Source organism: Emys orbicularis, chromosome 6 (genome assembly GCF_028017835.1).
Source record: "Emys orbicularis isolate rEmyOrb1 chromosome 6, rEmyOrb1.hap1, whole genome shotgun sequence".
Taxonomy (NCBI): domain Eukaryota; kingdom Metazoa; phylum Chordata; order Testudines; family Emydidae; genus Emys; species Emys orbicularis.
Window position 1 is genome coordinate 22703242 of NC_088688.1, and position 27535 is coordinate 22730776.

General features: G+C 45.4%; 1 protein-coding gene across 1 annotated transcript in view; it reads right to left on the bottom strand.

Moving 5' to 3' along the window:
• The window catches only part of PDZD2 (PDZ domain containing 2), a 208893-nt gene extending 185503 nt beyond the window's left edge, over positions 1 to 23390 (bottom strand). The window contains exon 1 of the mRNA XM_065406808.1: positions 22912 to 23390. Within this exon, the coding sequence (XP_065262880.1) occupies positions 22912 to 23390 (479 nt within the window). The remainder of the gene's footprint in view (positions 1 to 22911) is intronic.
• Between the last annotated feature and the right edge of the window lie 4145 nt (positions 23391 to 27535).

The window sequence follows — 27535 nt, forward strand, 5'->3', positions numbered from 1 at the left end:
CACATACACAGAGCTCTGTGGTAAACTTTTGTTGACTTTGACTACCGAGCTCCAGCCATTAACTTCTGATGCATTCCACATCAATATACATCAGCTTTATTATTTCTCTCCATGCAGCATCGCTGGTGAATTATTGAAATCAGTTTTCTTTTAACCACATTGCTCATTCAAATGAAATTGGATAATTTATGAAACACGGTTTTCTGTCCTACTGTGCTCACTACTTGTTTTCTGAATGCAGGTAATGAACAAAAACAAATCAACTCGGAAACAATACTGCTTATAGTTTGGTCAGGTTTACTTACACCAAAGTAAACCAAAAGTAACTCCCCCAAAGACCATGGAGTTATCCTAGCGGGAGTGATACCAGAGTCAAGGCTACTAAGCCTCATTCTTCTATGCAATAAAACTGTTCTCCAAAGCCCTCCACAACAAGAGAGCAAAAGGCAGAGCAGACGGCAGAAGCAATGACCTTTAGCCCTTTATTTGGTAACCTGCAGCACTCCATGTGTAATATATCTATGGAGGCATACCTACAGACATCACAGGTCATCAGAGGGGATTGAACCCCCAAAACACAGGCCCTTATAACTGAAGGTAAAGAATAATTCCCTAACAGTGATTAAGCACTAGGCTGTCATACTTCCCAGGACCAGCCACTAAAGGGAGACATGACCACATGCACTAAATCAGTGTGACGTACATACATACAGGCCTGAGGTCAGACATACAGGCCTGAGGTCATCTGTCAGATGAATCACCCACATGTGGCTCAGGAAATGGAACTCAGGACACTTATTTCTCTACAAGCAATCTAAAATTGGGCTGTCTTTTTTTCCAGAGACTATAAATTGTAAAAACCTTTATTTTTACTACTCTGATGTCTAAATCTACCAAAACAGAACAGGGAATGGTCTGGCCAGCAGCTGAAATTAAAAAGAAGCTTCCACCTGTTTAAACTGTAGGAGTTATGGGGTGGGCCGGGGGAGGGAGTTCTGCATTCAGACTTATTAGTCTTCCTGTTACTCAAACCAAAGAGGGCTAGTCCTGTTTGCTTTACTCATATGGCTAGTTCCACTGACGTTAATGGGGCTACTGCTCACTTGACTCATGGCCCATTGTTTTCAACTAGAACATTTCTGGGAATAAATATTTTTCTTGAATTGGTTGCTTTTCCTATATGGGGGGGGGGGAAGGAGAGGGAACACACGGCTTATTAATTTAGAAGACTTGGCAACTATAGTTCCCTAGTTACTTTGTTGGAGTGAACATTCCATAAGGAATTTTAACACAAGAACTTTGTGGATATTTGCAGGTTAATCCAATAGGCCATTACAGTGAAATTCCAGGGACCCAGTTACCATTGAGCAGGGGGAAAGGATCTGAATGTTATTGGTCCCCTAAATCTAATTTCACATGGGAAAGTCAATAGTTACTATAATAATAATAATAATAAATGGAGATATCCCATCTCCTAGAACTGGAAGGGACCTTGACAGGTCATCGAGTCCAGCCCCCTGCCTTCACTAGCAGGACCAAGTACTGATTTTGCCCCAGATCCCCAAGTGGCCCCCTCAAGGATTGAACTCACAACCCTGGGTTTAGCAGGTCAATGCTCAAACCACTGAGGTTTTTGAACAATGATCCATCAATAAATTTTAAACTATTGTGCAGGGATCAGTTACTCTCTTTAGTACAAACATTTATGCGTGTAAATTTCTGATCAGCCTCAGTTGACCAAATATCCTTCTATGGCAAGCTCTTCCCATTCATCAGTAAAATCCTGGGGGAAATCTATATTGGACAGTAATATTCTTTATTACTTAAAGGGAAATTAAACTGCAAAAAGAAAGTTAAATAATGACAAACCTACAAAACCACAGCAACTGAGAGTTGGACACTCGCTCCGATGCAGCAACGCTTCAGTGCTTGCATGAATAGCGATGGATTTAAGCACATGTGCCAGTGCTTAGATGAAACTAAGCCTCCCTTTATTGTATTGCAAAGTTCTTCCAACATAGAGTGATCTTTAACACCTATGCTCCACTAATGTACATCAACTCCTAGAGCCAACCCAGCATCCCTTGATTCCCGTTAATTCCCATGAGAGTTTGGGAGCACAACGACAAATTCAGACTTGGACCCTTACTATACATCTATCAAGCAAGTTAGAGAAACAGTTGAATTTCAGCCTCAACTTTCAGTTACTAGTAGGGTGATGAGCAATTAAAGAAAGCCCGTTACATTTTCTGGGTTTCACAATTTACATTGGACCAGTCAAGTTACTTTCAACATGACTTCTGTACTGCATTACTAAAGTGAACTACATGGTAACTGCTTAGCATTTGATACTATTCTCTTACACCCGTTTAAATCAGAAGTAACCATGTTGAAGTCAGTGGACTTACAACAGCATGAAAGGACACTCAGGCCCTTATGAAATAGCACAGCTCTCAAGTTTTGTTGATTAACATGCTTTTTTCTGCACTATAGTCTTCCCAAAGCTTAGACATGTTATAGTCCCTGAACAGAGCCACAACTGTATTTGGTAAGTAAAAACTCCCACACAGAAATATATATTAATCATGTATACAAAAAGGTATGCACAGAAGCGTTTCTCTTTGATGCCGCATGAGATCTAAAATACATTCAGCTAGACTGCACAGTGCTACAAAACAAAAATCACACAACCCTGTTGCTCAAAATATTTATAAGACATTGCCCCCTGGAGGAAATAGAAAAATCTATGTCGTGTCTGAATTTTTGTTAAGGGTTTTGTTAAGGTACAAACCAGGAAAGTCTACGTCTTAAAACCATTTTAACAAGAACTTCGTGTCCAAAACCGACTTACTGTCATTATTACTGCAACTAATTTTCCAGCAGAGAACTTCACAGCTTCATGATAAAGCACTTTATTGCAGCTCCTTTAATTAACTGGTGATTAGCTTGGCTAGTCATTCAGAAGGTATTCCAGAGTCTACTGGTTACAATGAGGTTCAGTTCTCGATTGACCTTTAGGCACCATGCAATAAAAATAATGACATTGTCCATGCAAAACTTGTGGGCTTTTCATAGACACATGGGCCCTAGCATAACATAAGGATGGGCAATATATCTATTTTTATTTGAACATGAGGTAATTTAGAAGGGCATCAGTAAACCCTTTCTTCCTACCAGTTAGCTAGTCTGGACTTGTTTGTCCCAGGGACAAGGTTTCTTTAGTAACTGACCAGGAAAAATCAATCACAACAATAATTTTTCCTTCTAATCACCAGACAGTTAGCTCTCATTTTTTCCAGGAGAATTACAGCCATCCATAATTTCCACATATGGGACTTACAGGAAACCAAAGGGCTGTCATGACCCTGAAATATTTAAGTGCATGTGTAACGCAAACAGACCCCAGGATCAAACCAGGGACCTCTGTAGCTTTGTGCATGAGCCTCTACCACAGGGGTAGGCAACCTATGGCACGCGTGCCGAAGGCTGCACGTGAGCTGATTTTCAGTGGCACTCACACTGCCCGAGTCCTGGCCACCAGTCCGGGGGGCTCTGCATTTTAATTTAATTTTAAATGAAGCTTCTTAAACATTTTAAAAACCTTATTTACTTTACATACAACAATAGTTTAGTTATATATTATAGACTTATAGAAAGAGACTTTCTAAAAACGTTAAAATGTATTACTGGCACGCAAAACCTTAAATCAGAGTGAATAAACGAAGACTCGGCACACCACTTCTGAAAGGTTGCCGACCCCTGCTCTACCGCATGAGCTAAAAGCCAACTAGATATTAGGTAACGCTGTAGAGCAAACTCATTTTCTCTCTCTCTAAGTGGTCTCGGTGTCACTACATGGGACAGAACACCACACCCAGGAGGTGTGGGGGTTACACATGTACATGGTTCATACAGGCAAAAACCAATTAATTAATTATAAAATCGAAGGAGCAGAGACATGCATACTTATGCATGAATCCTTTCTAAAATGTGCCAGTAGGTCTTAGTCATCAGCAGGAAAAATAACTCCTTTAGTTCAACTTTTCAAGAATTCTCCCATTTAATTTTGCTCTTCTGTTTTACCATAGCCTGAATAAGTTTTCCTCCTACTCGTGTCCGTTTCTTATGGAAGAAGCTGTAACAAAGAATATCTTTGGCAGGGCTTCTGTCCACAGAGCACTGGGTGGCGTAGAATAGGATTTGCTGCTGTTTTTACTGGCTGCAAGTTAATTATGTTACCCCTGTAATGACAGGGTAAGAATGTGTCAAACTACATCTTCCTGAGCTGCCGCAACCTGCACATCATATCCAGATAACATGAGCAAGAACAAATCAAGCTATCGTTTTGCTGATTACAGCCATATAATGAGCTCTGTCTGAAGGCACAGTCTCTGCTATGCGGAGTGTGCCGCCTTTCACTCAAAGTCAGCAATGGAAACGGAGAGAGCTATTAAAGGCTGGCCTGTGTCTGGTACATAAGCCCGTCATACCATATCCTGCACCTGGTTCAAAGAGGGGGGGAAATGAGCATCCAGGAGTGCATGACAACACTCTTCGCCTGGAGGGAAGTGTCATATCGGATAAGCAAAGTGTAAAGCTCTTCAACAGAACGAAAGAGACATTGCCCCAAAATCGTTCACCAAACAAGCAGTTTCTTTTCTTTTTTCAAAAAAGTCATCTGCATTCTCTGCTGAGCAGACTTCCACTTTCCATCTGTATCCTTCTCACTTCTATTCCTAAACTGCAGGCTGATACTCGGTGCCTCCTTTCTTAGCCTGAGACTGAGCATGACCTTTGCATGAGTAACCCACTAGTCAGTGTGTCGTGAGTCCCCCTTTATGGCTGCTCCACATAGGATGAGAGTCTTACAGCCCCACCGAAAGAGCCTGGACTCTCTAGCTCAAGCCGTGGCAGCTCATGCTTTTACCTGTGTGTCGCTCAAGATGGGAGCTGTCATGCATGGATACACAAGGTGGGTGGGAAGGTGCAATAGCCTTCCTCCGCTCCTCTTGAGCCCCTCTCCCCTAGGCAGGAGCAATGAATCTTGGACTTCTCCCTGGGACAAATACTCAAACAGGACGGAGGGGAAGCGTGGCCAAGCTTTTTCCTATATCCCAACCACACCAGCCAACACAGCTGAAAAGGGAGATCATGCTGCATATTTGTAATAAGTGTGGCAGCTTGCCCATCCCCCTGTGTTTGGTTCAGCCCTCCCACCCCCTCAATTAGGGCAGCTCTAGTCTACACCATCTCTATGCAGGGCTCATGCCTTAACCACACAACCTGGCCCTATGCAAATTTCCTTTGACTTCCAGCATATTAAATGTAGTTGCTTATCATTAGCAGACTAGAAATACCACTGAGAATGACCGAACATTGTGAGTCAGTGAGTGAGCACACAAGCATTACAGAAAGAGTGAGGAGAATGAACACAAAATGTTCTCTGTGCGTTGATTTGAACAATTACGCCTTTAATTATGCATGGCTAAAGCACTCTGTGCTGTGCTAGCAAATGCACCATCAGCGAGTGTATGAAAGTAGCAATGCTCTCCTGATAGGAAACCTCACCTGCTCTTTGCTGAGGGGCAGAGACAAGTTGCCATATTTTGTGCAATTTGCAGATTAATGAGATTCACGCGGAATTCTGCAAGTCGGAGACTGCCTTGTAGCTTGGGAAGCAGAGGTACCTGCTGCAAGACTGGAATCCCAGTGAAAACGGCAACTTGCTCACTAGATCTTGTAGTGCAAGCACTTTTCAGAGGTAGTAGATGATCAGACCATATACTGAAATGGAGATACGTACCATGCATTCGGCACTGATGTGCCTCTGTCTTAGTAAAGGGTTTTTTAGCACTCTGGTGCTAACGAACTTATCAGATTTGTTATTTACCTCAAAGCCTTTTACACACTCTGGGGCAGCATCACCAGCCTCCTCCCAAGCCTTTTGGTGACCTACTCCAGCCTGCCTGGAGAGTCCCATCTGCCCACTGGATGCCCAGGGGGAAGAGAACTACAGCAACTAGGCAACTACCAGAGCTGACTTAGCACACAGCTCAAAATAAACACATCCCCCAGAAAGTGCAGATGGGCATGGCAGGAGGCCAAAGGAAAGTTTGTTCCCCTCTTGTAGTCCTGGCTGAAAGAGGATTTATAGGTTTCACCAGGTAGAGACCACTCATATATATTTTTGCCACAGGGTCTTGGAGGGGAATAGGAGGTAGAGCAAGTAGGATGCAAAAGACAGTCACGAGTGACTCTTATCTGTAGCCAAAATATTTTTTTTGGGGGGGAGGGGTATTTGTTTGGAACACACATAGACATGATCCAGCACCCTTCAAAATCAGTGGAATCTGTCCATTGCCTTCAATGGTCACTAGATCAGAGCCAGAATCTCTGAACTGCCTTAGTCTTAAAGGTCCCTCTTCCAACCCCCATTTTTTCATTCTAGCCGCCCTTCCAGTGAGCTTCTCCTCCACCTTTTGATGGCTCCAGGCTTCCCATCCCCCTGTCCCTGAAGAGGGAAGGCAATTATTGTACCAGCTATCCCAAGGCACTTTACAGAACGGGCATGAGACAGAAGACTGGACTCTGAATGGTGTTCAGTCAGAAAGCTAACAACCAAGAAGGGAAATAAGAGGCAGGGGCAATAAAGATTTGGAAAGTGATGTTGTGTTGATGAGCCAGGGATAGACAGTATGTTCCAGCTGTGATGGGTTAGATCACAGAAACCCCCTTGGGAGCTGCCACCCAATGTGCAAAGACTACCCCTGCTTCTGTTTTCCCTGCCAGCTTAGGACTCCAGCACCCTGTCTTGCTGAGCCAGACACTCCAGTCTGCTCTAACAAAGACTCAGGGTCTGAATTACTTGTCCTAAAGCTGCAAGTTTACCCAAAAACAGCTCACAGGAGTGTGCTTGTCTTTAGCACTCAGATGCCCAACTCCCAATGGGGTCTAAACCCAGATAAATCCGTTTTACCCTGCATAAAGCTTATGCAGAGTAAACGCATAAATTGTTCACCCTCTATAACACTGATAGAGAGATATGCACAGTTGTTTGCTCCCCCAGGTATTAATACATACTCTGAGTAAGTTACTAAATAAAAAGTGATTTTATTAAATACAGACAGTAGGATTTAAGTAGTTCCAAGTAGTAACAGACAGAACAAAGTAAGTCACAAGCAAAATAAAATAAAATGCGCAAATCTATGCCTAATCAAACTGAATACAGATAATCTCACCCTCAGAGATGCTTCAGTAAGTTTTTCTCAGACTGGACACCTTCCAGGCCTGGGCACAATTCTTTCCCCTGGTACAGCTCTTGTTGCAGCTCACGTGATAGCTAGGGGATTCTTCATGATGGCTCCTCTCCCTCTCTGTTCTCTTCCACCCCTTTATATATCTTTTGCATAAGGCGGGAACCCTTTGTCCCTCTGGGTTTTCACCCCCCCTCACTGGAAAAGCACCAGGTTAAAGATGGATTCCAGTTCAGGTGACATGATCACATGTCACTGCAAGACTTCATTACTCACTTGCCAGCACACATATACAGGAAGACTCACAGGTAAACACAGTCATCTGCAGACAATGGTCCTTGTTAATGGGAGTCATCAAGATTCCAAACCATCATTAATGGCCCACACTTTACATAATTACAATAGGCCCTCAGAGTTATGTTTTATATTTCTAGTTTTAGATACAAGAGTGGTACATTTATACAAATCGGATGATCACACTCAGTAGATTATAAGCTTTGTAATGATACCTTACAAGAGACCTTTTGCATGAAGCATATCCCAGTTACATTATACTCACTTATATTTTTATAAAACCATATAGACTGCACAACGTCACACCAGCAACAGGGGAGAAGGCTCTCATCTCAACAGTAGAGCGACCGTGCAAAGAGAGGCAGGGCCGCCCAGGGAGCGGGGGCAAGTGGGGCAATTTGCCCCAGGCCCCCACGAGAATATAGTATTCTATAGTATTGCAACTTTTTTTTATGGAAGGGGCCCCCAAAATTGCTTTGCCCCAGGCCCCCTGAATCCTCTGGGTGGCCCTGAAGAGAGGAGGGAGAGGGAAGCCAGATGTTATATGAGCAGAGAGAATGGAGAGGGGGAGCACAACAAACCCACGCTCCCATTCACAAAGCAAAGGCGGCAAACAAGCTCTATGATCTCTGCCGGCTCTGGGGATTAGTGACCTTCTGCTTAAGTCCTTTACTCTTGAAGGAGGATTTTGGAGAAAGCTCATTTCTTCCTGCAAATTATTTCTCAACATGTTTAGCTAGTCTGCCTCTAGCTTTCCTGGGGACTTAAAGAAAGGGAAAAAACAACACCGCACAAATATGTTCTAGTTCTACTAGCTTCTGAAAGGGCTTAACATTCATCATCACAGTGCTTTGGGGAAGTCCCACAGTGCACTTGGGGCTCTGCGCGCCAACATTTGGGGTTTAAATCCTCTCGGGGGCATGATCTACTGCGTCTGAGGAGTATTAGCATCACGTAGTGCAGATTATTTCTCATTTTGCACAGATCCATCGCACACTGACAATACAAATTCAATTTGAAAAGAATAGCACAAGCCAAGGTTTTCTTGGGCTGTTGATTCATTATCTTCAGAGCACATCTGCCGGGGGCTACCAAAGCATTTCGAGCTGCACACTCGGGCTAAGCAGACCCTGGTCCCATAACTGGAGCCCACTGTGGTTTGATAATTGTAAATAAAATGAAGACAAAAACAATGATCTACAGCAGCTTGGATTTTTAGGTTAGTCGAGTGAAATTTAATACCTTCCATTCTATGAGGAGAAGCCACTGATTTAGGCTTTGGAGAAAACAATGTTCTGAACTCAGTGATGTGCTGTAAATATTTTAACAGGAAGTTCCCATAATAATTTTGCCCATTGTCCTGGGGCGAGGGGTCAGGAAACTTATTCATTTGTTTTCACATTAAAACAAAAATATTTTCTCATACACATAACCAAGGAAAGAACACTGGGCAAACAAACTTCTCTTAAACTGCACTTTGTTGAAAGTGTTCATACTTTGTTCCTGAAAAAAATATACTGAATCCATTTACAGTAAAGTACAGTCATCCGCCTATCGAATTTCAAGTGTTTGGTGGCATCTGGGGTACTTTTCTCTGGAGCATTTATTTTTTAAAATTGGCAGTGGGTGCAATCTCATTTATTCCACAAGGCAAAAAGGGGAATGACAACAGCTATCAGACAGGATGATACTATCAGGCAGGGAAATCATCCCAACTTTCCCTAAGTTATTTCACTGTATAAATTGTGTGTATGCATCTATGTGTAGTAGAATATATAAGGTTTCAGAGTAGCAGCCGTGTTAGTCTGTATCCACAAAAAGAACAGGAGTACTTGTGGCACCCTAGAGATGGCCCATTTCAGACAGTTTGACAAGAAGGTGTGAGGATACTTAACATGGGGATTAACATCTTGATTATCACTACAAACGTTTTTTTTCTCCTGCTGATAATAGCTCATCTTAATTAATTAGCCTCTTCGAGTTGGTAGGGCAACTCCCACCTTTTCATGTTCTCTGTATGTGTATATATACCTCCTTACTATATGTTCCATTCTATGCATCCGATGAAGTGGGCTGTAGCCCACGAAAGCTTATGCTCAAATAAATTTGTGCCACAAGTACTCCTGTTCTTTTTGAGAATATATAGGAAATTCTAATGACTGAGCCTACTAATGAACATCTGGGCCAAGAAATTTCTTTCTGTGATTACTGAAAACAGAAGTATTTCAACCACTGACCCAAATGAATCGTCATTTTAAACTCCTGTGGCTGCTCCAAAGATTGCCCCAGCCACCAATGGGGAAAACAGACAGTGATTATGGCAAAACACTTATTGCACTGCCAGCATCTCACCACAATGTGGCAGAAAGCTGTGCCTTTGTGATAAAATGCAGAATAATCAGAGCACTTCCCTCTGAAATGACTGGTCATATTTTTGTAATGAAGTTCCCTCCACCCACACTTCCTAGACACCACAGTACAAATAAGAGATGGCCACGTTAACACCACCCTATACTGAAAACCCACCGACCGCTACGCCTACCTTCATGCCTCCAGCTTCCACCCCGGACACACCACACGATCCATCGTCTACAGCCAAGCGCTGAGGTACAACTGCATCTGCTCCAACCCCTCAGACAGAGACCAACACCTACAAGATCTTCACCAAGCATTCTCAAAACTACGATACCCACACAAGGAAATAAAGAAACAAATCAACAGAGCCAGACGTATACCCAGAAGCCTCCTGCTACAAGACAGGCCCAAAAAAGAAACCAACAGAACTCCACTGGCCATCACCTACAGTCCTCACCTTAAACCTCTCCAACGCATCATCAGTGACCTACAACCCATCCTGGACAATGATCCCTCACTTTCACAGACCTTGGGAGGCAGGCCAGTCCTCGCCCACAGACAACCCGCCAACCTTAAGCATATTCTCACCAGCAACCACGCACCGCACCATAACAACTCTAACTCAGGAACCAACCCATGCAACAAACCTCGATGCCAACTCTGCCCACATATCTACACCAGCAACACCATCACAGGACCTAACCAGATCAGCTACATCATCACCGGCTCATTCACCTGCACGTCCACCAATGTTATATATGCCATCATGTACCAGCAATGCCCCTCTGCTATGTACATTAGCCAAACTGGACAGTCACTACGCAAGAGGATAAATGGACACAAGTCAGATATCAGGAATGGCAATATACAAAAACCTGTAGGAGAACACTTCAACCTCCCTGGCCACACAATAGCAGATGTAAAGGTAGCCATCTTACAGCAAAATACTTCAGGACCAGACTCCAAAGAGAAACTGCTGAGCTCCAGTTCATTTGCAAATTTGACACCATCAGATCAGGATTAAACAAAGACTGTGAATGGCTATCCAACTACAGAAGCAGTTTCTCCTCCCTTGGTGTTCACACCTCAACTGCTAGCAGAGCACCTCACCCTCCCTGATTGAACTAACCTCGTTATCTCCATACTGATTTATACCTGCCTCTGGAGATTTCCATTACTTGCGTCTGATGAAGTGGTCATTCACCCACGAAAGCTTATGCTCCAATACTTCTGTTAGTCTTAAAGGTGCCACAGGACCCTCTGTTGCTTTTTACAGATTCAGACTAACACGGCTACCCCTCTGTTACTGAAAAATAGGCTGCTCTTGAAATCTAGAACTTTCAAAAAATGTTTTTTCAAAATGTTTCAGGGGGAGGTGGGTGTGACGGGTTAGATCACAGAAACCCCCTTGGGAGTTGCCACCCAATGTACCAAGACTACCCCTGTTCCTGTTTTCCCTGCCAGCTCAGGACTCCAGCACCCTGTCTTGCTGAGCCAGACACTCCCGTCTGCTCCAACACAGACCCACGGTCTGAATCACTTGCCCCAAAGCTGCAAGTTTACCTGAAAACAGCTCACAGAAGTGTGCTTGTCTTTAGCACTCAGATGCCCAACTCCCAATGGAGTCTAAACCCCAATAAATCCGTTTTACCCTGCATAAAGCTTATGCAGGGCAAACTCATAAATTGTTCGCCCTCTATAACACTGATAGAGAGATATGCACAGTTGTTTGCTCCCCCAGGTATTAATACATACTCTGAGTAAATTACTAAATAAAAAGTGATTTTATTAAATACAGAAAATAGGATTTAAGTGGTTCCAAGTAGTAACAGACAGAACAAAGTAAGTCACCAAGCAAAATAAAATAAAATGCGCAAATCTATGTCTAATCAAGCTAAATACAGATAATCTCACCCTCAGAGATGCTTCAGTAAGTTTTTCTCAGACTGGACACCTTCCAGGCCTGGGCACAATTCTTTCCCCTGGTACAGCTCTTGTTCCAGTTCAGGTGATAGCTAGGGGATTCTTCATGATGGCTCCTCTCCCTCTTTGTTCTCTTCCACCCCTTTATATATCTTTTGCATAAGGCGGGAACCCTTTGTCCCTCTGGGTTTCCACCCCCCCCTCACTGGAAAAGCACCAGGTTAAAGATGGATTCCAGTTCAGGTGACATGATCACATGTTACTGCAAGACTTCATTGCCCACTTGCCAGCACACACATATACAGGAAGACTAACAGGTAAACACAGCCATCTGCAGACAATGGTCCTGGTTAATGGGAGTCATCAAGATTCCAAACCATTATTAATGGCCCACACTTTACATCATTACAATAGGCCCTCAGAGTTATGTTTTATATTTCTAGTTTTAGATACAAGAGTGGTACATTTCTACAAATAGGATGATCACACTCAGTAGATTATGAGCTTTGTAATGATACCTTACAAGAGACCTTTTGCACGAAGCATATCCCAGTTACATTATATTCACTTATTATCATGTTTTTATAAAACCATATAGACTGCACAACGTCACAGCGGGGATTTAGCTTCTTGTCTTTTCTCCCTCCTCCTTCCCCCCGCTTTTTTGGTGGCAATGTGGAAGAAGGAAGAAAGGAGGGGAAAGGAGAAAAAGGAGAAGTAGAATTGAAGGGGGGACAAAAACAAAGATCTTTAATAAAAATGTTCATGAAAAATTACAAATACACAAAAAAAATTTTTTTGAAACATGCAGAGCAAAAATGACCAAAATTTTCAAAGTATTTTGCAAATTTCCCCCCAATTTTTTGACCAATTCTACTCAGAAAGGTTTTAGATCTACCTTCTCCATTCCAATCCACACAGCAGATGTACTGGTGTCTATTCTGCACTCTTGCTGTGTACAGAGCTCCAGAAGAGTTATATGCTCTTGAAGACCACTACCCCATGGAGTGCAGAAGAGAATTTAGCTGTTGGATGTGGTGCATACAATACCAGAAGCAACTGTAAGAAAAAAGAACCTCACTAACTCACACTAATGACTGAGAAGCCCATTGCAACGCACCAGTTGTGACAAGTTAGCAAACAAAATCTACCTAATACTCCTGGGGGAATTCTGCACCAAAAAAATAAAAATTCTGTGCACAATATTTTAAAATTCTGCATATTTTATTTATCAAAATAACAATATAATCATGGGCCAGTTTCAATTATTTTGGTAATTTATTTCAAAAGACCTGTCAGCAAGTATGTCTGTAACAATACAAACAACAAAAAAAGATTCAGGAAATGTTTTTTGACAAATAGATTCCTTTCTAGGCAGATTAACATAGAACTTGATGCATCTTTGTTGACAGTTATCTTCTGTTTCAGTGAAATTAAATATTTAATTTAAACAAAATTATTATACAAAAGTATGTTATACAAAAGTTCTGTAATAACCCGGCCTAAGAGAGCACTAGCATCCTTAAAGACTGTTTTGCGTGTCTGTAAGTCATGGCTTGTCCAAGTTCAAGCTTCTATGTGTATTGTAAGGTTTTAGGGTCACGCCACTGTAGCAGGAGGGAGGGTTGGTGAGTTAACAGTAGTTTAGTTGTAGGATAGCAGGTGGTTAGCATGGGGAAGGGAGACCCAGGGTAAAGTGTGTGTCGGGGATAGTGTCTGTGTGGGTTGGGTCGGATACATGGTTCGCTAGCCAACACCCCTTTGTCTCTGGAGGTGGTATGTACGCCCCCATGCCAGGTGCAGGCAGGAGTGCTGGGGAGGGGTGCAGTCCTAGGTGGGAGAGGAGGGGGTGAGTTTAGGCTCATATACGCACAAAGACATTACATGTATACGAAACTAATACACTTGAAACAAAAAAATCGGGGGGAAAAGCATTTTCATGGAAATCACAAATTCTGCATGAAAAAATAAAATTCTGCCGGGAACATTAATTCTGTGCAAATTCTGCACTGCGCAGTGGCGCAGAATTCCAGCAGGAGTAATAATGTATTTTGTTCATTTTGACGGGTAATTTGGCTCTAATTCTAAGTCTGTAGAAGTTCAACACCACATTATCACATTACTGAGAAGTGGGGAGAGAAAGCCTGGATTGAGTTTTATCAAGTTTGCATATTTAACATGTGCAAGATTCTACTCAAAATAATTCTGATCAGTTTAATTAGAAAAGCTTTACAACCCATCACAGCTAAAAACACCATTGAATATAAAACACAGTAGCAGTAAACGCTATGGGTAAGATCCTGGCCCTACTAAAGTCAGTGGGGGGTTTGCCACTGTCTTCAATGGGGCCAGTACTTTACCCTAAATAGTTAGGCTTGAAGCTATCTCCCCATTACAAGTCTGATTTGTAATCATCGGGGCCCCAACTTTTTTGAAAAGAAACCAATTCCTCTGCAATTTCATATGCCACGTCTCATCCCATGGTAAAATTCATTGGGGAAATTCGAGGGATGAGGGGTGTGAAGAACGGAAAAATATTTTTCAAGTCATGGTTGTCAAAATTATCCTGGGTTTGTGGGTGATAGAAAACTGACTGGATCCCTTAACTGTACATTTCCAGGCATTGTAATATTTGGATGTTTTAGGAGGTGTAGAATTTTTGTAAAGCAATGTAACGTCATTTTGGGGTGGTGGGTGGACTCCTTTGAAATACAGTTTTAGCTGTAACTTACTTTTTTTCTCTTTTCCTTTCCCTCTTTTAGTTGAGGGAAGCTTTTCAGTTTTGATATTAAAACTAAAAAGATGACATGTCCAGTCATTCAAAAGTATTGGTGGTGTGATTTGCAATTAAATATATCAAATTGGTGGGTGTTCATTACCAAACATTTCTTTGGTAATCCTCCTGGGGCTTCCTAAATGATATGATCACACACAGAGAAATGAAGATTTAATCTCTCATCTGCTAGACTACTTATGGTCTCTTACTGGGAAAAAAATAGCCCCAAATTGGAGGAATGGTTCAAAAAAAATGGCGGCGTTTTTGTTGTGGAAGAATACATCAAGTACATATCTTGCAAAACAGACAGAGGACAAATAGCTACTTAAAAGTTTTGGTTACCATTTATTCATTGCTCAAAGTACATTTGTCTGCAATAAACATCTCACCTATCCAATTATATTTTTAAATATTAATGATTGACAGACACACTGGTTTAATAAATAGGACCAGAGTTAGTATTTTCACTGAGTTAAATAAGATCTTGAGAAACAACAAATGCTAGGTGATGTAAGGACGTTCACTCTGTAATATGGTAGCATTCTGACAAAGAGATTTGATGATACTGCACAATCTTTCTCTAAACAGAAAGATACGCTCAGCAAAAAAAAAAAAAAAAGGCTCAGAGATGATTAACGTTTTACTTCTGTTGTTTCCATTATAATGATTTGTAAACTTGTTAAAACTTCCCAAATAAATAATTACTAAAATAACAAAATTAAAACCAGACTTAGCTTTCCGAACGCGAAATGGCAAAATTAGTTACGCAACCACTAAGGGCCTGATCCTTGGAGATGATGCATGCGTCCCCTCAAGATGCTGACTGACCTCAACTCCCATTGACTCCACTAGGAGCTCAGGCCCTTGCAGGAGATGCTCAGCCCTCACAGATTCAGGCCCTAAAGCAGCACAGTCCACAGACGTGATTATGCCAACACTGGATGAATGAGGCAGAAGTAATAGGCTGCTATCTAAGGTGCAGACACAATCATTGATGGGAAAGGAAATGCAGAAAGAGTACATGGATGGTTTGATAACCACTTTACAAACAGATTAAGTCTGCTTGAGTAGGAAAAAGGGCCCTCTAACTTCTGTAGATTATCAGTTGTCTTTTGTGACACATTTTGTAAATGGCGTGGAACAAAATCATCTAAAGAGTGACTACGCCCCTTCCCTATCCCCTGCCCCTGGTTCCTGCCTTCCCTTTTTTGCCTATTTGTGTGTGTCTTTTTTTAAAAAAAGACGATTGTTACCCCCACCCTAACATGTTATGTCTGTGTAATATCGTCGGTGTATTGTCTGGTCTTGCAGCTTCGACAAGTTGTGAAGTTGCATAATTGTGTGATTTTATTGGCTATCTATACAAGCTGTCAGTCTTTTTTGTATTTTTATCGTTTGTTTCTTTATGAAAAATTATTTAAAAAAAGAATTTAAAAAGAAGAAAAAAATACAGTGACTATATACCGAAGAGTGCCTTATGTAGACTGCAACATGATCATTCCCTGTACGGGCAACAAGGGTGCGTTTCTGGTACACATGTTTCAGAGCAATAACTACAAACTAAAATTAAACCCAGTTCTCACTCACTCAAGCCCAGGCTAACCTTGGCATGAGCCACAAAGAGAATTTTAACTCTATGAATCATGCATGTACTATGCAAACTGAGTCACGCATCAAAGCACAGAATTAATGCCCCTTCACATCAAACAAGGATGTTGCCCTTAATAAGCAAGAGAATTCCAACACAGGGGCTAGCACTGAGAAGCACAGAGGCAGCCCTGCCTATCCCTGCTGAGAATCTCCATTACTACAGGCCCCTACAGATTCAGTGAAACCTGAAGAACCAGCAGGAACAAGCTCTGCTACTATAGCAGTAACATAGAAACACTGAGTGCTGCAATTTTGAAATAAGCCTAATTAGAGGCAGCAAAGAGTCCACAAGTTGACTCCCTTTCACTCCGCCATATTTACAAACTGCATCTTACAATGGTGGGCAGGAGTCATCACTGTTTTGAGATCCCTGAGAAACCTCCAGCTTTTAAAGGGTGCTGAACATGATTTACAAGGTGGTACCTACAAAGTCCTGTGCACACCACTTATACTTTAGGAGTGCCATTTGCTACTCAGGGCTTGTCTACACTTACCAGGGGATCAACGAGCAGCGATCGATGCATCGGCGGTCGATTTAGCGGGTCTAGTGAAGACCTGCTCAATCAACCGCAGATCGCTCTCCCGTCGACTCCTGTACTCCACTGGATCGAGAAGAGTAGGGGGAGGCGACAGAGATCGCGTAGTGTGGACCCCCGTGGTAAGTAGATCTAAGCTAGGTCGATTTGAGTTACGCTATTCACGTAACTCAAATTGACGTAGCTTTGATTGAATTTCCCCTGTAGTGTAGACAAGGCCTCAGAGGATGAATCCAAGCATTCACAACAGCATCAGAAGTGAAAAAGTCCCATAAGGCCCTGAAAGTTTGTTCTATTAATATCACATTCATCAAACAATGGCAATGATGCAGGGGCAGATCAGACCAGGGTGACGAAAATGTCCAGGTCTGTCTGCTAAATGGCCTATATTTTTCCCTGGTCCAAGAGATCATAGATCATTTTAGAGTAAGATCTCATGAACTAGCAAGAATCAAAACTGCCACACACAACCAAAATCTAGGAATTCCAGCTTCCCAGTGAGGTTTTGCAGGGCTTTTCTAGCTCTGGGAGCTCACAGAACATCTGAGCTCGAAAATTAAAAAAAGGACATTATTCTAATTATCGGTAGTCTCCGTAGCTTACTGGTTTTGCTACAGAGCCTTTAAAAAACACCACCACAACTGGAGACTCTGAGGGGTGGAAAAATAAAAACAGACACCTGAAAGTCTCGGACTCCACAAAGCATTACCTTCCTTGGCATGAAAAATAATGTGACATTATCCCTGACCTCTAGGAACAGATCACCTTTGATTTAAAGAACAGGTCACTCTGTCTGAGGGGCAATAACACATCATGGTTCCTCATCCATAGGTTAAGGACTGCTCTTAAGAAATGGCCTGTTTTGCAGGCACAGTAAGGTGGTTAGATAGCGTAATACTACCTCTTGTGCACACAATTAATTGCAGAGGCATTTTATTGCAAGACAGAGGCTGGGTCAGGCACCTTTGAAAATCAGGTCTGATATTGTGTGAGACACAGCTCCATCTTTCTCACCACCTTATCGCACGCTCTTAATTTGTTTAGCAGACGAGAAGCCTCTTGCTCACAGCAGAATTAGATGACATGGGGCAAAATCACCTCCCACCTTTACGAACACCAGTGGAGCTCAACAGGCACTGTTACTTCTATTGATTGTTTGTATTATGGCAACACCTAGTGGCTACAACTGAAATCAGGGCCCCATTGAGCTAGGTGCTGCCCAAAACACAAAGTAAGAGACAGCTCCTACTCTGAAGGTTTTACAATCATAATAGACAAGACAGACAAAGGGTGGGGGGAAGGACCACTTTTCTAGATGGGAAAGTGAGTCAGAGGGTTTGTCTACACCAGGGGGCAATTCACCCTAGGGGGTTGTGATTTCTAAAGTGTGTTATCATGCTGCCCATTAATTGGTCTGTGTAGACCCTGCTGGTGTGCACTAAAGATTTCCTAGTGCACTTTAAGGTAGCGCTTTACCCCAACCTGTAGAAGAGCCCAGAGAGATTAAATGACCTGTGAGGAATGTGGAAATATTTGTAATATGTTTACAAACGATCTGTATGACTCTGTACCTGTCCACCTGGCATCACAGATGACTAGGGAGGAGTATAAAAATATTGCTTGAGCATGTAGGGATGTAATCAGGAAGGCAAGCACAATTGGAGTTGTAGCTAGCAAGGGATGTGAAGGGAAACAACAAGGGTTTCTACAGGTATGTTAGGAACAAAAAGGTGGTCAGGGAAAGTGTGGGACCTTTACTGAATGGGGGATGCAACCTAGTGACAGATAATGTGGAAAAAGCTGAAGCACTCAATGTTTTTTTGCCTTGGTCTTCACAGACAAGGTCAGCTCCCAGACTGCTGCACTGGGCAGCACAGTATGGGGAGGAGGTGAGCAGCCCTCAGTGGTGAAAGAACAGGTTAAGAACTATTTAGAAAAGCTAGACATGCACAAGTCCATGGGGCCAGATGCAATGCATCCGAGGGTGCTAAGGAAATTGGCTGATGTGACTGCAGAGCCATTGGCCATTATCTTTGAAAACTCATGGCGATTGGGGGAGGTCCCAGATGATTGGAAAAAGGCAAATATAGTGTCCATCTTTAAAAAAGGGAAGAAGGAGAATGCAGGGAACTACAGACCAGTCAGCCTCACCTCTGTCCCCAGAAAAATCATGGAGCAGGTCCTCAAGGAATCCATTTAGAAGCACTTGGAGGAGAGGAAGGTGATCAGGAACAGTCAACATGGATTCACCAAGGGCAAGTCATGCATGACCAACCTGATTGCCTTCTATGATGAAATAACTGGCTCTATGGATATGGGGAAAGCAGTGGACGTGATATATCTTGACGTTAGCAAAGCATTTGCTAGTATTCTTGCCAGCAAGTTAAAGAAGTATGGATTGGATGAATGGACTATAAGGTGGATAGAAAGCTGGCTAGATCGTTGGGCTCAACGGGTAGTGATCAATGCCTCAATGTCTAGTTGGCAGCCAGTATCAAGTGGAGTGCCCCAGGGGTCGGTCCTGGGTCTGGTTTTGTTCAACATCTTCATTAATGATCTGGATGATGTGATGGATTGCACCCTCAACAAGTTCACGGATGACACTAAGCTGGGGGGAGAGGTAGATATGCTGAAGGGTAGGGATAGGGTCCAGAGTGACCTAGACAAATTGGAGGATTGGGCCAAAAGAAATCTGATGAGGTTCAACAAGGACAAGTGCAGAGTCCTGCACTTAGGATGGAAGTACCCCATGCACCGCTACACAATGGGGACCGACTGGCTACGCGGCAGTTTTGCGGAAAAGGACCTGGGGATTACAGTGGACAAGGAGCTAGATAGGAGTCAACAGTGTGCCCTTGTTGCCAAGACGGCTAACGGCATATTTTGCTGCATTAGTAGGAGCACTGCCAGCAGATTGAAGGAAGTTATTATTCCCCCTATTTAGCACTGGTGAGGCCACATCTGGAGTACTGCATCCAGTTTTGGGGCCCCCACTACAGAAAGGATGTGGACAAATTGGAGAGAGTCCAGCAGAGGGCAACAAAAATGATGAGGGGGCTGGGACACATGATTTATGAGGAGCGGCCAAGGCAACTGGGCTTATTTAGTCTGCAGAAGAGAAGAGTGAGGTGGGATTCGATAGCAGCCTTCAACTGCCTGAAGGGTGGTTCCAAAGAGGATGGAGCTCGGCTGTTCTCAGTGGTGACAGATGACAGAACAAGGAGCAATGGTCTCAAGTTGCAGTGGGGGAGGTCTAGGTTGGATATTAGGAAACATTATTTCACTAGGAGGGTGGTGAAGCACTGGAATGGGTTACCCAGGGAGGTGGTGGAATCTCCATCCTTAGAGGTTTTTAAGGCCTGGCTTGACAAAGCCGTGGCTGGGATGGTTTAGTTGGGGTTGGTCCTTCTTTGAGCAGGGGGTTGTACTAGATGACCTCCTGAGGTCTCTTCCAACCCTAATCTTCTATGATTCTACGATCACTACCCCTGGGGGGAAGAATTAATTTTCTCCCTTGGACATGGGAGATTAAGGCTAGGTGCTTGAGACATCTAGTCATAGGCACCATTTCCGTGGGTGCTCTAGGGCTGGAGCACCCATGGAAAAAAATTAGTGGATGCTTAGCCCCCTCCAGCAGCCAGCTATCCCCCTCCCCTGCCAGTGCCTCCCATCCACCAGTGGCCCCGCCAATCAACTACTCCCCCTCCTTCCCAACTGCCGTGATCAGCTGTTCTGAGGTGTGCAGGAGGCGCTGGGAGAGAGGAGGAAGAGTGAGGATGAGGCATGCTGGGGGGAGGGGGTGGGGGTGAAGGGTTTGGGAGAAGGGGTCAGGTGGGAGTGGGGCCTGGGGCCCGGAGGAAGCCGGTGCCTGTGCATCTATTCACTAGGACTGTCAGGGCTGGAATCACCACATTTGAATGGAAAACCCTACTGAGACAATGGACTCCTCAAAGACCAAACATCAAACCCTAGAACAAGTTACTCCTCCCAACCACTCCATAGGGAAGCAGAGCAAAAAGACTCTGGCTGGATAACAAAGGCAAGGTGTCAAGTGATTGCATCTTAAGGTTACTGCTGCCAACCGAGCAGGGACAGCGGGACAAAGAGAGAGAACTGGGAACTGAGGAGAGCATGGATCACGGGCCAGAGCTCCCACTAATATGGACTCTGTCTTCAGTTTGTCATTCCCATGCTATGGACTCTCCAATGCTGCAATCCAGGTGACTGGTAAAAGCTACCTTGTTTTGAAAAGACTGCCTTGCATTACTCCAGATACTCACGGTCTTCCCCTAACAAGGAAAAGCCTCTGTCTAGAGTCTGATCTGGGTTGGGCTTGCTGTTGAGAGCCATGGGCCTGGTCTACACGGGGGGGAGGGAGGGGATCGATCTAAATTACATAACTTCAGCTACGTCTGAAGTCGACATACTTAGATCGACTTACCGTGGTGTCTTCACCGCGGTGAGTCGACTGCTGCCGCTCCCCCCTCAACTCCGCCTGCACCTCTCGCGGTGGTGGAGTACAGGAGTCGACGGGAGAGCGCTCGGGGGTCTATTTATCATGTCTAGACTAGATGCGATAAATCGACCCCCGCTGGATCGATCGCTGCCCGCCGTTCCGGCGAGTATTGTAGACATACCCATGGTGAAAAACAGGTCATTGCTGGAAACCAAAGGCCCTGTCCAGGAGTCGCAGAAGCAGTGTGGTATGTTTTTGTGGAAAAGTGTGCTCCCTTGGGGGGTCTGGCACACCCAAGGGAAATTCCCAGGACTGTTTAAAGGCTGGGGCATAACCCAGGCTCTGTAAATCCACGCACTTGCTCACGCTTAGACATTTGCAGCAGAGACAGAAATTACAATGGTGGGGAACTTTCCCAAAACTGTAGACAAGGCCAGGAGGAAGTGAGGACTTTCATCACCTAATGGTAGCAGGAGATGCTCAGCACTTTGCAGATCACGTCCTTAGAGCGTTACCTCCCTGAGGATGGGACCTTGTCTTTTTGCTTTTGATAGCATGTGGTAAACAATGCATTTTCCAACCAGTGCTAACTGATATTTTCCTCCCCAATGGAGTATGGGAAAATTTCTGTAAGTTTTTACTCTCTCCAAGCAGCTCCAGCGACATTACTAATAACAATCCTATTCATTCTCCCCCCATTTGGGATTTTACTTACTAGGCCAGATCCTCTGCTGGTATAAATTGACACATCTTCACTGAAGTAAATGAAGCTATGCCGGTGCACACAAGCTGAGGATCTGGCCATTTTAGTTTTACAGGTGACTTGTTTGACACTGTGCATCACATTCGAAACCATCCATTGCTGGAGGTACGCCCTTTTCCTAGAGGGAAGAGATTTTGTGCCCTCTAAAACAAAAATGAGTTTATCACCACTGCACTTGTATTTCCCCATCTTAAACCAGTGAATGAACCTCACCCCTCACCCCTACCACAAGCAACAGGAAGCATGAGCTATTCTGCTGCCTTGTGAAGACCTTCTACAGCCTCTAGCATAGAGGTCTCCAAACTGTGGGGCACGCACCCCTAGGGAGGCACAGAGGAATGTTGGGAGGGGGCTGGGCCAGCCCCTATGCGGGGTGGGGAGGGAGAGCCACCCAGCTCCGCCCCCAGCTCTGCTCTGGCTCCCATCCCCATCCCCAGCCTCTGTGCATCCCTGCACCAGGCCGCGGGTCCAACTGCTGGCCCCCACCATGGCTTGGCTGTGGCTCCGCCTCCAGCCTCAGCTCTTGGCCACAGCACTGTTTCCAGCTGGGGGTGGGGGTGAGGGTGGGGGTGGGAATGGAGCTGCACCCAGCCACCGGCTGCCAGCCCCCACTGCAGCCTGGCTGTGGCTCTGCTCCCGCCCCCATTCCCGGTCCAAGACCCACCCCCCGCTGTGACCCCAGCCTCAATCCCCTCATCCTTGTCTGCCTCCCTCCCCCCACCCCCCCGAGCCATAGCCCTGCTCCCAGACCCAGCTTGGGGAGGGCATGGACAGAGATAAGGGGGGACATGACCCTGAAAAGTTTGGGGACCACAGCTCTAGCAGATCAATATTAAAGACAACCCATTGTGTTATGCAGCAATCCCGATGCACTGCAGATCTGCAGTAACTGCTTTGCCCCTTACCTTGCCCCACTGACATCCACGCCGACCATTAATTGACCATTCAGGGAAAGAATCTCATCTCTCAGTCGCACTTTCCCACATTTCCCTGCCGGGCTATTTTTCTTTAAGTCCGTTACCCAGATACAGCCAACATCAAGCACCGGGCCTTTGTGCCCTTTCCTCTTTTTCCCTCCTCTCCGTTTCTCTCCATAGTCTCCAAAAGCAGGGATGTTCCCAAAGCTTAAGCCAAGAGCCTCATTTTTGCCCATCTCCTTGGTAAGGTAGAGCGTGCAGATTTCCATGTCTAAAGTGCTGGGACCACTGGGCTGCAATTTGCTGTCATCCATGGAAAAATTTAGCTGTATGTACTCTCTCAGCTTCTGAATGGCAGACTGACACAGCCTCTGCTCTGGCCCTTCCACTTCCTCCCTCTGGCTGCTTTGCAGCCACTGATACAGGAGCGGGAGGAAGAGCATAGCGTTCTCTTGAGTAATGGGCATTATGGGCACCCAAGGATCCCATCATGTGAAGGATGGCTTTCTGGGTTCACTCTGCGGGGCTTCACTGGTCCTCCTTTCAGAATCACGGCATCCGTCAGCGTCACCCCCAGCCATGTTCAGAGAGAGAGAGCACACCCGGGGAGCCACCACTCAGGTCCAGCGCTGTTGAACTGTTCAGTTTGGCAAAGGATAACAGGACGCTTTTATGAAAACACTGAAACAATTGCTGTGGACGGCTCAGCAAGAGGAGGAAGGAAGTGTCAGTGAATTCTTGTTGGGTTACTTTTACAGCTGGCCAGCTACAAATTACACTGGAATCCAATGAGAATTCATTCCACAAGGAATGTTGTCAGTTCATCGCCACAGCCATTCAACACCTGCTTGGCCTGCAAGATAAAAACAGAAGCATTACGATCCTGGTCATCGTTCCAGCCAAAATGCTTCTCAGCTGCTATGCTCATTAGACACAAAAGAAAATTTTCCTAACGTTTGTGTGTGTGTGTTTCATACTCTATTTTGTTCTCCCTTTAATTTTTAGTTACCAGGTTATGCCATTCTGCTGGCTAAGAGTGCAGGGTGTACAGTTCTCTCCACAATCACCATTTGTATTATTCTCTTGTCTACCACTTGGGGGCACCACCTATCCTTCTCAGGAAGAGAATAAAAGGTCATTCTTACAACCTGACCTGCCAACGGAGATCCAGGCCCTATAAACAACAGTATACTCCCTGTCAGAACAAAAGACTAATACAGCAGCTCAGAGGCCGTGGTAAAAGCTGAGGACTCCTGGAGAATGGTTCATAGCCACTGCAAACAAACAGCTTCCATAAATTTCAATGGGAGCTGTTCAGAGTCAGGGCTGGAGAACCAGGCCCTTAGATTCTATCCCTGATTCAACCCAAGATGGCGAGTAATGTTAGGGATGTCACTTATGAACCTCTTTGTGCCTCAGTTTATCTGTCTATAAAATAGGTACAAGGTAATACTTATTTACCCACTACCCAGGGCTATTGTAAGACACAATAAATGGGCACAAATGATGCCTATAATCCTGTGGATCCCCAAGTTATAGGTGCAAAACACTCTCATCATATACAACTTCCTCCACCAAGCTTTTCAAGTAGTGTTCAATGCTTCTCAGAGGCCAATGTAAAGTGAGTGATTATAGTGACTGCCACATATAAAGCTGACATACATTGGTGTGAGAGCATGGCCTGCCCTTATGAGCAGTAGTGCCTAGTGGTCAGCCCAGCCCACCATCCGGCATGGCACCAGGAGCCTGGCAGAGTGAGTGGAGTCAGACTCCCTTTTCCCCCAATCAGGGATACACTGGGAAGAAGGGGCCAGCATAAAGGCTTCCTTCTCCCTCCCAGGGAGGGCAGACACTGAGAGAAGGCTGGCCTGCTGGACTTTCCAGTTTGGTGAGGGTGTTCAGCTAGGGTTACCATTCGTCCGGACTCCCCCGGACATGTCCGGCTTTTTGAGCTAAAAATAGCGTCCGGGGGGAATTTGTAAATGTCCGGACTTCCCCCCCCATGCAGAGCGCGCGCGGCTAACAGGGCAGCCGGCCGGATGGTGCCACTTACATGGGGCTCCGACAGCCAGAGAGAGCCCCTCCTCCTCTCCCCTGCAGCAGAGATCACTCCCTCCCTCCCTGCATTCGCAGATCACCTCCAGCAGTCTGGAGCTCCTCCCCCGCTCCTCCTCCCCCGCTCCCCAGCGTGCCGGGACGAACAGCTCAGGTCGTTCCTGAGCAAGTTCACAGAGACGTTAGGCGAAGGCCAACAACAAGGGGGCCAGAGGGTCGGAGAAGGGGCAGGGAGGTTTTGGAGGGGGCAGTCAAGAGACGGGGGGGGTCGGGAGTTCGGGGGGGGGCTTTCTGGGGGGGGTGGAGAAGGTTTTGGGCAGTCAGGGTACAGGTAGGGGGTAGGGTCCTGGGGGGCAGTTAGGGGACAAGGAACAGGGAGGCTTAGGTAGGGGGTGGGGTTCTGGAGGGCAGTTAGGAGCAGGGGTCCCAGGAGGGGGCAGTCAGGGGACAAGGAGCGGGGGGGGGGTTGGGAGTTCTGGGGGCGGGGCTGTCAGGGGGCAGGGGTGGAGAGAGGGATTGGAGCAGTCAGGAGACAGGGAGCAGAGGGGTTTAGATGGGTCGGGAGTTCTGGGGGGGCTGTCAGGGGGTGGGGAGTGGTTGGATGGGGCGTGGGAGTCCCAGGGGTCTGTCTGGGGGTGGGGGGGTGGATAAGGGTTGGGGCAATCAGGGTACAGGTAGGGGGTAGTGTCCTAGGGGGCCAGTTAGGATGGGGGGAGGGTCTCAGGAGGGGGCAGTCAGGGGACAAGAGGCAGGGAGGCTTAGGTAGGGGGTGGAGTCCTGGGGGGCAGTTAGGGGCAGGGGTCCCAGGAGGGGGCAGTCAGGGGACAAGGAGCGGGGGGAGGGTTGGGGGTTCTGAGGGGGGCGGGAAGTGGGAGGGGGAGGGGCGGGGCTAGGGCAGGGCGGGGCTAGGGCGGGGCTGCTCCCGTCCTCTTTTTTGCTTGCTGAAATATGGTAACCCTATGTTCAGCTGAAGGGAACTGGCAAAAGCTTTGCAGCTGACTATTCCAAGACAAGAGGCCTAAGACACAAACTCCAGCCCAGAGAGGGGGGAGGGGGGAGGGGGGACGACTCCTGCTTGAAGGAGACACATATCGACTGCTCTAAAGGTAAGAGACAGAGCGCTGCTTGCAGTATAGCCCAGCTGCTGCTGAGGAGGGCAGGGAGTGGTCTTTGAGAAAGCACCTTCATAGCTGGCTAAGGAGACACTGTGAGGAACCACAGATCCAGGCAGGGATAGCAGACTCCAGAGACCTGGTGAAGATGTTGACAAGTGGGATGAAGTTAGAAGCAACTCAGGAATGTGGCGGAGGGATCAAAGAAACGTGCCTTATCCACCCAAAACTGGGTCACTGGGCTGGAACCTGGAGGAGAGTGTGAGCCTGCGTTCCCCTACCTAGTTCCCAGCCAGAACAAGAGGGGGTGCACAGGCATTAAAAGAATAAAAGAGGCCACGAACTAAAAGTTACAGATAAACATCAGGAGACGGGCTCGAAGGCCATTTGATTTTGAGTTTACTATTTTTGGACTTTTCTGTATACTCTGGAAGGGGAATGGGCTGAGTAGTGACCTGGCTGGAGAACTAGACCACAGGAAACAACAGATCACTGTGCACCAGAACAGCTAAAGGGGGCACTACACTGAAAAACCCCTCCATCATCACACCTGATCATGTGGAGGTGCCTTGGAGCTGAGTTTTCAGGACTAATTGATCATACAACTTTCAATAACTATAGACAAGGTTCAGATTTATTTTAGGTTATACAGAAGGTTAGACTCATGGTTCCTCTGGCCTGAATCTATGAATTTCTAACTTTTGTTCTCATTTGGTTAGAGCTGACAGTGTTCTCAGGGAAGCAGGCACCAGATGTTAATTTGGGCCACCATCATGCAAATAGCTCAGCAGAATGGGGAAGCTATGAGGCACAAGAATAGGAGTCCACCTACATGAAGCTCATTGTAGGTTCGGGGCCGTGGATGGCACGAAGCAAATCAAATGAGGGTACTGTATAATTAGCTACGTGATTAAAACACACACACACGACTTTGACCTGGGGAAAAGGACTATGGCAACCATCAATAGGAAATCTGCTTCTGAGTGAAACCAGCAGCACCACTGTACAAGACTAAAACAGCTCCATACCCAACAAAGTCAGTGTCTGATGTATCAATTGAACACACCCAGCCTGGTGAGAACAGCAGTTACAACAGCCCAATATACACACTAGCAAAAACAGAAAGGTGACAAACTGGGTGGCAGATTTCTCTTTGGAAAAAGAAAGAGCTCGCTGAGAAAAATGGCAAACTGAGCTTTGAGCCAAATGGAATTTTACCCTGGATTTTGGGACCTCTTTGGGAGAACTTTTTTTTCCATCATCACCCTATGTTTGCTTTTGTATGCAATGCGTTCCCCAAACAGCTATTTTTACTCTCTCATGTACACGACTTGTGTACAAAATGTTGTGGCTTATTTTTTTCTCCTAGCACTGGCACCACTGGGAAATGGGGAGCGCATACTGCACCCTGTAACAGGATGACAGCGCTCCCCGGCCACTGTGCA